Below are 13,708 nucleotides of genomic sequence, written 5' to 3'. Positions count from 1 at the left end.
TAACATATTATCACGAATAGGGGATTGGTTAGCTAACAGGAAGCAGAGATTAGGGATAAATAAGACATTTTTGGTTTGGCAAGCTGTAACTAGTGGAATGCCACAGGGGTCAGTGCTGGAGTCTCAACTATTTACAATTTATGTCAATGACTTGGATGAAGGGACTGAATGTATGGTTGCTAAATTTGTTGATGACACAAAGATAGGTAGGAAAGTAAATGGTTATGAAGACAAAGGCTGGGATTTTCCGTGCCTGCAGCGTCAGACGTGTTTGGTGGCATGAGTGGACAATATGGTGCAATTGGCTTCCCGACAGCATGAAACCAGTTGGTGATCATCTGCTCAGCAGCTGATAGCAGACTACGTTGTCCACCAACAGATGTCGGGACCCTCATTGTAATACATCAGCATGTCATTAGTACACCAGCCTGCCAGAATCATTCCCGTCCCACCCCACCCCTGGCTGGATCGTCCGCTCACATCGGCAGGAAAACACGTGTTTCACAACGGCACATAAGCGATGTGCGCTTGGCAGGCTGCAATTCGCTTGGGACTTCAAGGTTTGTTTGCCTACCTTGCTTAGGTCAGCACTCACAGTCATTAGCATCAGATGTGACAGACAGCGTCACATCACTTTTAGGGGGACTCATGGCAGATCTCTACCTACCAGATCAGCCACATGTGGGTGGCTTTTCAATGGCTGCAGGGCAGAGGCTGGTTTGGCAGAGGCTGGTTTGGCAGAGGGTGAGAAATGGCCTCAGGAAAGGGAAGAGGCTGCTGGACGAGGGCTTTACTGGGGAAGGAGGGTAACCCAGGGTTTGTGTGGGAGCGCAGGTTGATCTGTGCAAGTGGCCTCAAGATGGTGATGCCTGAGGAGGCATTCTCCAGAGAGATGAGGCCAGATGGACAAGTGAGAGTGTGTGTGAGAGAATGGATGGTGATGTCCCTTGAGCTGGCGGTGAGTGAGATACCAGTGAAGGTGTGATGGGCTTGAGTGCGAGAGTTTAGATTGATGAGATGGTTGCTATACCCTGACTGCATGGATGAGATCATTCATCTTCTATCTGTATTGGATGGCCAACCTTTTCTGTGCAGCACTGGCACCGATCACCATTGCCTTCGCCTCCCAAGCTGGAGTGGTAATTTTGCTGCCCCTCCTGTGGCCAGAGCGGGGTCAGAGGACATTGCAGTGGGCCTCCATGGTGTCCAAAGGGCACTCGAGGGCTGCAGTCTTTTTGCCTTTTGGGACCATGTCTTCTTTGCTGCAGTCTTGAGCTGGAAGCACTGAGCGCAGCTGTACTTTAAATGTGGTCGCCTGGCGTGATGAAGCGACAAGGTGATGGTGCAGTGAGTGGGAGCCTGCCATGGAAACGGTGTGTTTCCTGGGAATGCATAAATAACATGGCAGGTTTGGGATGACAGTGTGAAAACTCGCCATCCCGGCTGGCGGGTAAAACATTGTTTTACCGGCCCTCTACTGCACTTAGTGCAAACCTGCGATGATTCCGCCCAAAGAGTCTACAAAGGGATTTAGTTAGGTTACATCAGCGGACAATAATTTGGCAGATTGAGTATAATGTTAGAAAATGTGAACTTGTCCACTTTGGCAGGAAGAATAGAAAAGCAATATATTATTTAAAGAGAGAGAGATTGCAGAACTCTGCCATACAGGGGCATCTGCATGTCCTGGTACATGAATCACGAAAAGTTAGTATCCAGAGACAGCAAGTAATTAGGAAGACAAATGGAATGTTGGTGTTTATTGCAAGTAGAATGGAATAAAAAAGTTGGGAAGTTTTCTGGAAATTGTACAGGGCATTGGTGAGAGCACAACTGGAGTACAGTGTACCGTTTTGGTCTCCTTACTTAAAGGATATAATTGCATTAGGAGCAGTTCAAAGAAGATTCACTCGACTGATTCCTGGGATGAAGGGGTTATATTATGAAGAAAGGTTGGATATGTATCCACTGGTGTTTAGAAGAATGAGAGGTGCTCTTCTTGAAACATATAAGATCCAGAGGGGACTTGACAGGGTGGATCCTAAGAAGAGATTTTCCCTTGTAGGAGAGGCTAGAACTAGGGGACACAGTTTAAAAATAGGGGGCCTCCCATCTAAGACAGAGATGGGGAGAAAATTTTTGTCTTTTGTGGAATTCTCTTCCCCAGAAAGCAGTGGAAGCGGGGTCATTAAATATTTTTAAGGCTGAGTTAGATAGATCCTTGAATGACAAGGAAGTCAAAGGGTATAGTGGGTAGGCAGGAAAGTAGAGTTGAGGCAACAATCAGATCAGCCATGATCTTATAAAATGGCGGAGCAGGCTCGAGGGGATGAATGACCTACTCCTGCTCCTAATTCATATCTTTGTATCTATATAAAAACTTGGAAATGACCATGACATGCATGGGTTCTTCAGTGTTGTGAAGACCATCTATGGCCCAAATATTCAAAGGCCTACCCCACAGAGAATCAAGAATAGGGGAGACCTTATCAAGGACAGAGGCAATCATTGCCTGTTGGAGGGATCATTTCAAAAGAACTCAACTGAGACTCTGCCTTGACCTAAGTACCATCAACTCCATCCATCAGTAGACCACCTGTCTAAGGCTCAGTGTTAATTAGGCTCGGAATGAAGTTGCAAAAGTAGTTTATCAGCAGAAAAACAAGACCCCTGGTGCAGAACTTTGGCAGGATTGCCTGCCAATATCCTAAAACGCAGCAGAGATACACTCCTGGCATAATTGCACAACTTCATCTCTTTCAGCTGGGAAGAGGAGCGAATGTGAGGGGATCTCAGGGACGCTGTAATCGTGACAATCTTCAAGAATGAAGATAAGTCCGATTGCAGCAATTACAGGGGAGGCTCACTGCTGTCTACCACAGGGAAGATCAGTGCAAGGATATTCCTTACCTGCCTCCGCCTAGTGACCAAAGAGCTCTTCTCAAAGCCACAGTTTGGATTTCACCCAGTGACAGGTACACGGATCTTCACCATGTAGCAAATCCAGGAGAAATGCAGACAGCTTCTCCAACTGCTGTACATGGCCTTTCTCAACCTCATGAAAGCCTTTGACTTGGTCAATTGTGGGGTTTATGGAGAGTCCTCCTCAAATTTGGTTGCCCTCAGGAATTTGTCACCATCCTTCTTACACTACATGATGACATGCGAGCCATGATCATAGTAGAGGAATCTAGAACTAGGAGACACAGATTTAAAATAATGGGTCCCCCATTTAAGGAGGAGATGGGGAGGAATTTCTTCTCTCAAAGAGTCATTAATCTGTGAAATTCTCTAACCCAGACAGCAGTGGCAACTGAGTCAATGTATACATTCAAGGCTGAGTCAGACAGATTTTTGATCTATAAGGATTATGGGGGGCAGGCAGGAAAGTAGAGTTAAGGCCAAAATCAGATCAGCCATGATTTTATTGAGTGATTAAGCAGACTTGAGTAGACAAATGGTCTACACCATCTCCTATTTCTTATGTTTTAACAGAACTACTAGAGACCCTACCTTATTGTAGACTGGGGTCAAACAAGAATGTGTAATCGCACCAAAACTCTTCTTCATCTTTACAATTCTGTACCTCAACCTCCAGCAAGCTCCCCACAGGACAGAAGGGAAATTATTCAACCTTCACTTCAAAACTAACGTCACTCCTACCTCAGTAAATGAGCTTCAGTGCACAGATGGCACTTGTGTACATATTCACTCAGAGACCGAGCTTCAAGTCATCATTGACTCCTTCAATGCGGCGTATGAGAGGATTCAACAATATTCCCACGAAGGAACTCTGACCTTCTGCCATCTACAGACATTAATTCTTTGTCCCAGTCAATGCCAGGACCACATTGTGCTACCGTCTATGATTTTGCTAAATAATAGAAGCTGGCAACTTATTGAATATGTACACACTACTATGAGAAAGTAGTCTAAATTGAAATGGCATCCAGAGGGGCTACGACCTAACAATTACGTAACCTCCCTTCAGCTCACAAGCAGTGAAGTTGGTGCAGTTGTGAAGAATTTTTAAAAAATAAACAAAAACATGGCAATTGTCCTACATCCCCAGCAGCAATCCGTTCAGCCAAGGGTCTTGGTAGAGAAAAATATATGAGCACTCGCAACATTTTCTTTGAATATGGAATCTGATGTTATTGGAAGGTGGCCTCAAGTCTTAGTCCAATCTGTTTTTAGATAAAGGAGGAATATGGGCAGAAATAGATCCAATCTCTAAAGAAGGGAGAGCTTGCTAATCTAGCGATGGCACCTGCAAGTAATGAGGCAATATTATTTAACTGGACTTTCAGGAAGGCTGTCCACACTGGCGAATTCCAGAAACTCCGACAAATTATTTCCCGTACTTTATCCCCACTATTACATTTTTTTGGACTGATTCTGAACACAGCCATTCAAAGTTTGAATGTGAATATTTTCAGACATAAGATTGTTTTGACATCCTGAGAGAGAGCTTGCTGATGTTTCTGAGAAGTTTTACCTGGACAGTCGAGACAATTGGCCAGCTCAGTTGCCATGGCCTGAATAATTAGTCCAATACGCAGTCGGAACATTTCAGCAAACAAACTGGGTTCCGTCCTTATGTACATTGCTAGGTAAACCACAATTTCCTACCAAAAACAGAAAGGATCATAAATGCAAAATAAAGCAACTGCTATAATGTACAAAATAAATTCTGAATTCATAGAATCATAGAATTTTCCAGAACAGAAAGAGGCCATTCAACCTATTATGCCTGTGCCAACTCTTTGAAAGAGCTATCCAATCAGTCCCACTCCCCTGTTCTTTCCCCACGGCCCTGCAATTCTTTTAGCCTTCAAGTATTTATCCAATTTCCTTTTGAAAGTTACTATTGAAAATATGGCCACCACCCTTTCAGGCAATGCTTTCCAGATCAACATAACTCACTGTGTAATTTTTTAATCCTCACATCACCTCTGGATCTTTTCCCTAAATTATCTTGAATGTATGTCCAACCTTGCTGCCAGTGGAAACAGTTTCTCCTTATTTACTCTATCAAAACCTATGATTTTGAATGCTTCTATTAAATAGCTCTTTAACCTTTTCAGTTCAAAAGGAGAACAATCCAAGCTTCTATAGTCTTACCATGTGAATATATTGTACAATGGGATACAATCCAAACCAACAATAATTTTTTATGCTATGGAAAAGCAATCTGTAATCTTTTTAAATTGTGGCAATAATCACACAAATGAACCAGGAAAGTGAAAAAACATAATCATTGGGTGTTAAAAAATAGACATAACACCCCAGAGGTCCTGCCTGGCAGTTCTGGTGAATTGTGCACACATTAAAGGTTCCATGGTACGAATACTACCTATACGTAGTATTCCCCCCCAATAACTCCATTATTTACATGAGATTGTTAGAAAATTGTTAATCCAACCCTGCCTCAAATTTCCTCCCCCAACACGAACCACCATTTCTAATTTCCTTTCCTCTTAAGCTCCATATCCCAAGATGGGCTCCATTTGGTGAGACTTGTAATGTCAACACTAGCGTGGGAATCGATTCAGTGATTCCAACTCTGAGAAAACACACCATTGACAACACCACCAGTGTATCCAGTGAGGTATCTTTAGCAGTAAATGGACCAGCTGTACCAAGTAGGAGAACAATCTTTGTATTTTTACAGTACACTGTCCAACCTGAATTTTTTGAATCATGCTTTGGTGTCATATAACAGGATGTACTGCCAAACTAAACAATGACTGAAGTAATCCACTGATAACAGGGAAGAAACATAAATTGGCCATTAAAACTGAAAGTATATTATGATAGGATTTTAAATCGGACTTGTTAACAGGGTTTTACGTTGCATGAACCAACCTGTGTGAGGATGACCAGACTAGCATTTTGTTCGCTAGCTTCTTCAATCAATTTTGTAAGTTCATTAAGTGGCAAGGGTCTAATGAGAAAGGGAAAATCATAAATTAATGTCAATTATTTCAACCTAATGTGACCTGACAGCCAATCTTCAGTTAAGTACTCACGCTGAAATTGTTCTCTCACGGGGTTCAGGAGGAAGGCCAACAGTCAGATGCTTCTGATTTGACAAGAGTGTTGTGCAGGCCTGTGATAGATACCATCACAATGCAGTTTTAGTATGTAATATTGTACACTAAAAGAATATAGTAATAACTTAAAACCAGTTAGTTGGGTTACTGACAATGAAGATGCTCCAATGGCTCAGTAAATTACTGCACTATTTCATTCTTTATTGGAAAACATGCCATATGGCGTGACCATACAAATCCCTGATCAGTATTAAGTTAGTCAATTTCAGGCAAGGTAGCAGTGGGAGTCTCATATGGTCAAAAACGCAGCCAAGGTATAATACCCCTGATTATTCAGTAACATGTTGGAAAGTCCATACTGGATAAGGATAAGGCTCAATTGAATAGCTTCAACAATCAAATAACGAGTGAACGTTCATTGTCCAGGTTGGTACATGATGAGTGGTCACGTGAACAACATGTCAAAGGGTTGCTGACCTGCAGACTGTTGTCCAGAATCAGTCACTACTTTCAAAGATAGAGGAGGTAAAATGGAGCATAACTGAAAGCATCTGAAAATATATTGCCTAAATAAATACAAAAGCTCAATTCCACATTGTGATGAAATTGGAACCTTACAAATTCTCAGAATTGTACACAATCAAGTGGCTGTGCTCCAATTCCATCTCTTTTAGTTAACAGATACAGACATTTCCAATACAAATTGAATATAAAACAATCAGCACACTAAGAATAAGGTTAAGGGAGTATGCCAACATCAGCATACCAACAGATTTCAGGCTAGGAAAATGTTAAAATTAATATGCATCGCACCACATAGTAAGCATCGTGCAGTTTAATAGTGAAGTGTTAGATTTTTAACTACCTCATCAAGTTCTTCAATCTTTTTCTGTAGCATGCCAGAAATATAACGGATTAGTCCCCAATGTTGAGCAATGCCAGCTTTTGAGTACAGCTCTATTAGGAGGTCACGGACAGTGGTGCCAGGATTTTCAGTCATATTTGTATCCCAATCCATACCCCTACACAAAGAACAGAAAGGTTGGGAGAGGGAAGCAGAAAAATACAATTCAAACCAAATATTAATCATTATCTCAACAATATTTAATAATATATTTTTTGAAAATTAGAAATATCTTACTTCGCCATGTAGATTATGTGGATTAGTTCAAACTGTTCTTGCAAGCTTGAGCAAATTTTCAACTGTTCGACCAAGGCTTTGCAATCTACTTCACCGGAGGCATCCTTAGGCAAATCCTTTATTACAGTGATTGATGGATACAGAATAAGAACAAGTCCAAAATTATAATTCTGAATCTTTCAGTCACACAACATCAAATCAAGCTTTCCATCAGCATACAGTAGAAGTTTGTGAATTTTAATCTTATAATTAATGGCTGCCTTAAAAAACCCAAATGGTTCATAAAAGTCCTTCAGGGACTGGAACTTGCACTCCTATTTGGTCTGTTAGTCACTATGTGGTTGATTTTTAATACCCTCTGAAGTATGAATGAAGGACAACTAGGCATGCTTAAGTGTCAGAGTGCCATCCACAAACCAAATATAAATTAATGTTAGCTGTTATAAATTTTTAAAACCCAGTATAACTAACTGACTGAAAAAGGAGAGAAAATAAAGCATATGGCTGTGTTAAATTGACATAATAAAGACTAGATTAAAATGTACAGCTGTGACCTTATTCCAAAATGGACTTATACAATCACTCAGCGCAAACAATAATAGATGGTTTGAGCAAAACTACTTTCAGTTCATCTTATTCTGAATTCTTTTTTCTACTGAAAGAATTTTTGAGCTCATGGAGGAAACAGAACTTCTATGGGATAAAAAACTTCTTTATCCAGAGTCCGTTTGGTCAGATAAAGCCTAAGGTAAATTAACTCTTACATTAACAAATGCTGTTAGGTCAGACTATACTTTGATTGGAGACAATGGAGTGGCATTGGGCATCAGCCAACACCATCAGATTAAATGCAAGTGAAGTAAAGCTTCTTTTACACTATCTTATTAAGCATTTCAGGTCAGATATAGCATGAACTAGATACTGATGGCCATAAATTTCCCCAGTTTGTGGTGGTGGTACAGTTTAAGATGTAAAATTCTTTTTGAAAAGTTCAGTTTTCAGTCTCCTACTGTTTTGTAGTTTCTGGAAGTCTTCCAGTACCTCAACTGTTTGGCCATATTTGTTTTAGCATGAGCTATCAGTGTCAATAGGCTATTCAATTACTGAGTGCATCCAAGCTGAAGTTCATGTCCATTGGTCCTGGATCTTGAATGCTATGATATACATTGATAGATATTCTTACAACTTACAACAAAATATGTCTGCATTCATCACAAAGGCATCCGAATAAAAGTTGTGGATTAGTGCTGTAGTTTTGAAGGCAATACGTTTTCACATATCTATTAAGAATTTTTATACATTTTTTTTTAAAAAGTGCAAGAAAAGATCATCAACATTCACTGCATCCATTGGAGAATGCAACTTTATCCACCAACATTCCCTACTACTACAAAAACAGAATTACCTGGAAAAACTCAGCAGGTCTGCCAGCATCGGCGGAGAAAAGAGTTGACGTTTCGAGTCATCATGACCCTTCAACAGAACTAGGTGAATCCAAGGAAGGGGTGAAATATAAGCTGGTTTAAGGTGGCGGTGGGGGGGGCGGGGGTGGAAGAGAGAAGTGGAGGGGAGTGGTGTGGTTGTAGGGACAAACAAGCAGTGATAGAAGCATATCATCAAAAGATGTCACAGACAAAAGAACACATAGGTGTTGAAGTTGGTGATATTATCTAAACGAATGTGCTAATTAAGAATGGATGGTAGGGCACTCAAGGTATAGCTCTAGTGGGGGTGGGGGAGCATAAAAGATTTAAAACTATTTAAAAATAATGGAAATAGGTGGGAAAAGAAAAATCTATATAATTTATTGGAAAAAACAAAAGGAAGCGGGAAGAAACAGAAAGGGGGTGGGGATGGAGGAGGGAGTTCAAGACCTAAAGTTGCTGAATTCAGTATTCAGTCCGGAAGGCTGTAGAGTGCCTAGTCGGAAGATGAGGTGCTGTTCCTCCACTTTGTGTTGGGCTTCACTGGAACAATGCAGCAAGCCAAAGACAGACATGTGGGCAAGAGAGCAGGGTGGAGTGTTAAAATGGCAAGCGACAGGGGAGTTTGGGTCATTCTTGCGGACAGACTGCAGGTGTTCTGCAAAGCGATTGCCCAGTTTACGTTTGGTCTCTCCAATGTAGAGGAGACCACATTGGGAGCAACGAATACAATAGACAAAGTTGGGCAAATGCAAGTGAAATGCTGCTTCACTTGAAAGAAGTGTTTGGGCCCTTGGACGGTGAGGAGAGAGGAAGTGAAGGGGCAGGTGTTACATCTATTGCGTGGGCATGGGGAGATGGAATAGGTGGGGGTTGAGGAGTAGGGCATGATGGAGGAGTGGACCAGGGTGTCCCGGAGGGAACGATCCCTATGGAATGCCGACGGGGGGGTGAAGGGAAGATGTGTTTGCTGGTGGCATCATGCTGGAGTTGGCGGAAACGGCGGAGGATGATCCTTTGAATGCGGAGGCTGGTGGGGTGATAAGTGAGGACAAGGGGGACCCTATCATGTTTCTGGGAGGGAGGAGAAGGCATGAGGGCGGATGCACGGGAGATGGGCTGGACACGTTTGAGGGCCCTGTCTACGACCTTGGGTGGAAAACCTCGGTTATGGAAGAAGGAGGACATGTCAGAGGAACTGTTTTTGAAGGTAGCATCATCAGAACAGATGCGACGGAGGCGAAGGAACTGAGAGAATGGGATAGAGTCCTTACAGGAAGCGGGGTGTGAGGAGCTGTAGTCAAGGTAACTGTGGGAGTCGGTAGGCTTGTAATGGATATTGGTGGACAGTCTATCACCAGAGATTGAGACAGAGAGGTCAAGGAAGGGAAGGGAAGTGTCAGAGATGGACCACGTGAAAATGATGGAGGGGTGGAGATTGGAAGCAAAATTAATAAATTTTTCTAAGTCCCAATGAGAGTATGAAGCAGCACCGAAGTAATCGTTGATGTACCGGAGAAAGAATTGTGGAAGGGGGCCGGAGTAGGACTGGAACAAGGAATGTTCCACATACCCCATAAAGAGACAGGCATAACTGGGGTCCATGCGGGTACCCATAGCCACACCTTTTATTTGGAGGAAGTGAGAGGAGTTAAAGGAGAAATTGTTCAGTGTGAGAACAAGTTCAGCCAGACAGAGAAGAGTAGTGGTGGATGGGGATTGTTCGGGCCTCTGTTTGAGGAAGAAGCTAAGGCCCTCAGACCATCCTGGTGGGGGATGGAGGTGTAGAGGGATTGGACGTCCATGGTGAAGAGGAAGCGGTTGGGGCCAGGAAACTGGAAATTGTTGATGTGACGTAAGGTGTCAGAGGTATCACAGTTGTAGGTGGGAAGGGACTGGACAAGGGGAGAGAGAAGGGAGTCAAGATAATGAGAAATGAGTTCTGTGGGGCAGGAACAAGCTGACATGATCGGTCTACCGGGACAGTTCTGTTTGTGGATTTTGAGTAGGAGGTAGAAGTGGGCCGTCCGAGGTTGGGCGACTATCAGGTTGGAAGCTGTGGGAGGAAGATCCCCAGAGGAGATGAGGTCATTGACAGTCCTGGAAACAATGGCTTGATGTTCAGTAGTGGGGTCATGGTCCAGGGAGAGGCAGGAGGAAGTGTCTGCAATTTGACGCCCAGCCTCCGCGAGGGAGAGGTCAGTGCGCCAGACAGCAAGAGCCCACCCTTGTCAGCGGGTTTGATGACAATGTCAGGGTTGGACCTGAGAGAATGGAGTGCAGTAAGTTCAGAGAGAGAGAGATTAGAATAGGTGAGAGGAGCAGAGAAATTGAGACGACTAATGTCGCGCCGACAATTCTCAATGAAAAGATCAAGAGAAGGTTAAGAATCCAGAGGGAGGGGTCCAGGTGGAGGGACAATATTGAAGGTGGGTAAAAGGATCTGTTGAACGGGGAGAGGACTCCTGCCCAAAGAAGTGAGCCTGGAGACAAAGACGGCGGAAGAAGAGTTCAGCATCGTGCCGAGCCCAAAATTCATTGAGGTGAGGGCGTAAGTGTACGAAACTAAGTCCTTTGCTGCGCACTGAACATTCAGCGTCGGAGAGGGGAAGGTCAGGGGGTATAGTGAATACATGGCTGGGGCTGGGATTGGAAGATGGGGTGGGGACGGAGGGACAGGCAGGGGTGGAGGGTCCTAGATGGGTGTTGGTGTCGATGAGATGTTGGAGCTTGCGTTCCTTAGCACTTGAGAGAAAGATAAAAAGTTTCTTGTTGAGGCGTCGGATGAGACGAAGAATAAAATGAAACTGGGGGCACACACAGCTTTGAAAAAGGGTGCGGCGGTGCTGCTGGAGGGAGAGGTTGAATGTGTTCATACGCCATATGAACCCATTCTAATCTCTCTCTCTCTCTCTGAACTTACTGCACTCCGTTCTCTCAGGTCTAACCCTGACATTGTCATCAAACCCGCTGACAAGGGTGGTGTCTGGCGCACTGACCTCTACCTCGCGGAGGCTGAGCGTCAACTCGCAGACACTTCCTCCTACCTCTCCCTGGACCATGACCCCACCACTGAACATCAAGCCATTGTTTCCAGGACTGTCACTGACCTCATCTCCTCTGGGGATCTTCCTCCCACAGCTTCCAACCTGATAGTCGCCAAACCTCGGACGGCCCGCTTCTACCTCCTTCCAAAAATCCACAAATAGAACTGTCCCGGTAGACCAATCGTGTCAGCTTGCTTATGCCCCACAGAACTCATTTCTCATTATCTTGACTCCCCTCTCTCTCCCCTTGTCCAATCCCTGCCCACCTGCATCCATGACTCCTCTGACACCTTACGTCACATCAACAATTTCCAGTTCCCTGGCCCCAACCGCTTCCTCTTCACGGTGGACGTCCAATCCCTCTACACCTCCATCCCCCACCAGGATGGTCTGAGGGCCCTTAGCTTCTTCCTCGAACAGAGGCCCGAACAATCCCCATCCACCACTACTCTTCTCCGTCTGGCTGAACTTGTTCTCACACTGAACAATTTCTCCTTCAACTCCTCTCACTTCCTCCAAATAAAAGGTGTGGCTATGGGTACCCGCATGGGCCCCAGTTATGCCTGTCTCTTTATGGGGTATGTGGAACATTCCTTGTTCCAGTCCTACTCCGGCCCCCTTCCACAACTCTTTCCCCGGTACATCGACGATTACTTCGGTGCTGCTTCATGCTCTTGTCAGGACTTGGAAAAATTTATTAATTTTGCTTCCAATCTCCATCCCTCCATCATTTTCACGTGGTCCATCTCTGACACTTCCCTTCCCTTCCTTGACCTCTCTGTCTCAATCTCTGGTGATAGACTGTCTACCAATAGCCATCACAAGCCTACCGACTCCCACAGCTACCTTGACTACAGCTCCTCACACCCTGCTTCATGTAAGGACTCCATCCCATTCTCTCAGTTCCTTCGCCTCCGTCGCATCTGTTCCGATGATGCTACCTTCAAAAACAGTTCCTCTGACATGTCCTCCACCTTCCTTAACCGAGGTTTTCCACCCACGGTCGTTGACATGGTCCTCAAACGTGTCCTGCCCACCTCCCGCGCATCCGCCCTCACGCCTTCTCCTCCCTCCCAGAAACATGATAGCTATGGTCCCCCTTGTCCTCACTTATCACCCCACCAGCCTCCGCATTCAAAGGATCATCCTCTGCCATTTCTGCCAACTCCAGCATGATGCCACCAGCAAACACATCTTCCCTTCACCCCCCCTGTCGGCATTCCGTAGGGATCGTTCCCTCTGGGACACCCTGGTCCACTCCCCCACCACGTCCTACTCCTCAACCCCCACCTATTCCACCTCCCCATGCCCACGCAATAGATGTAACACCTGACCCTTCACTTCCTCTCTCCTCACCGTCCAAGGGCCCAAACACTCCTTTTAAGTGAAGCAGCATTTCACTTGCATTTCCCCCAACTTAGTCTACTGCATTCGTTGCTCCCAATGTGGTCTCCTCTACATTGGAGAGACCAAACGTAAACTGGGCGACCGCTTTGCAGAACACCTGCAGTCTGTCCGCAAGAATGACCCAAACCCCCCTGTCGCTTGCCATTTTAACACTCCACCCTGCTCTCTTGCCCACATGTCTGTCCTTGGCTTGCTGCATTGTTCCAGTGAAGCCCAACGCAAACTGGAGGAACAACACTTCATCTTCCGACTAGGCACTTTACAGCCTTCCAGACTGAATATTGAATTCAACAACTTTAGGTCTTGAACTCTCTCCTCCATCCCCACCCCCTTTCTGTTTCTTCCCCCTTCCTTTTGTTTTTTCCAATAAATTATATAGATTTTTCTTTTCCCACCTATTTCCATTATTTTTAAATATTTTTAAATCTTTTATGCTCCCCCCACCCCCACTAGAGTTATACCTTGAGTGCCCTACCATCCATTCTTAATTAGCACATTCGTTCAGATAATATCACCAACTTCAACACCTATGTGTTCTTTTGTCTGTGACATCTTTTGATGATATGCCTCTATCACTGCTTGCTTGTCCCTACAACCACACCACCCCTCTCCGCTTCTCTCCCGCTCCCCCCC

The 13,708-nt window shown here is 44.5% G+C and overlaps 1 protein-coding gene across 6 annotated transcripts in view; it reads right to left on the bottom strand.

Annotated features, from left to right (window-relative positions):
• phka1a (phosphorylase kinase, alpha 1a (muscle)) overlaps positions 1–13,708 on the bottom strand; it is a 116,711-nt gene that overhangs the window by 20,103 nt on the left and 82,900 nt on the right. For all 6 annotated transcript variants that reach the window (XM_041195230.1, XM_041195231.1, XM_041195233.1 and 3 more), the window contains 5 exons: positions 7,198–7,313; positions 6,922–7,078; positions 6,033–6,112; positions 5,869–5,947; positions 4,499–4,628 (listed from right to left, as the gene is read on the bottom strand). In XM_041195230.1, coding sequence (XP_041051164.1) covers positions 4,499–4,628; positions 5,869–5,947; positions 6,033–6,112; positions 6,922–7,078; positions 7,198–7,313 — 562 coding nt within the window. The remainder of the gene's footprint in view (positions 1–4,498; positions 4,629–5,868; positions 5,948–6,032; positions 6,113–6,921; positions 7,079–7,197; positions 7,314–13,708) is intronic.

Source organism: Carcharodon carcharias, chromosome 9 (assembly GCF_017639515.1).
Source record: "Carcharodon carcharias isolate sCarCar2 chromosome 9, sCarCar2.pri, whole genome shotgun sequence".
Classification (NCBI taxonomy): domain Eukaryota; kingdom Metazoa; phylum Chordata; class Chondrichthyes; order Lamniformes; family Lamnidae; genus Carcharodon; species Carcharodon carcharias.
Note: the sequence above shows the minus strand (reverse complement) of the source record. Positions and strands in the feature narration are given on the sequence as shown.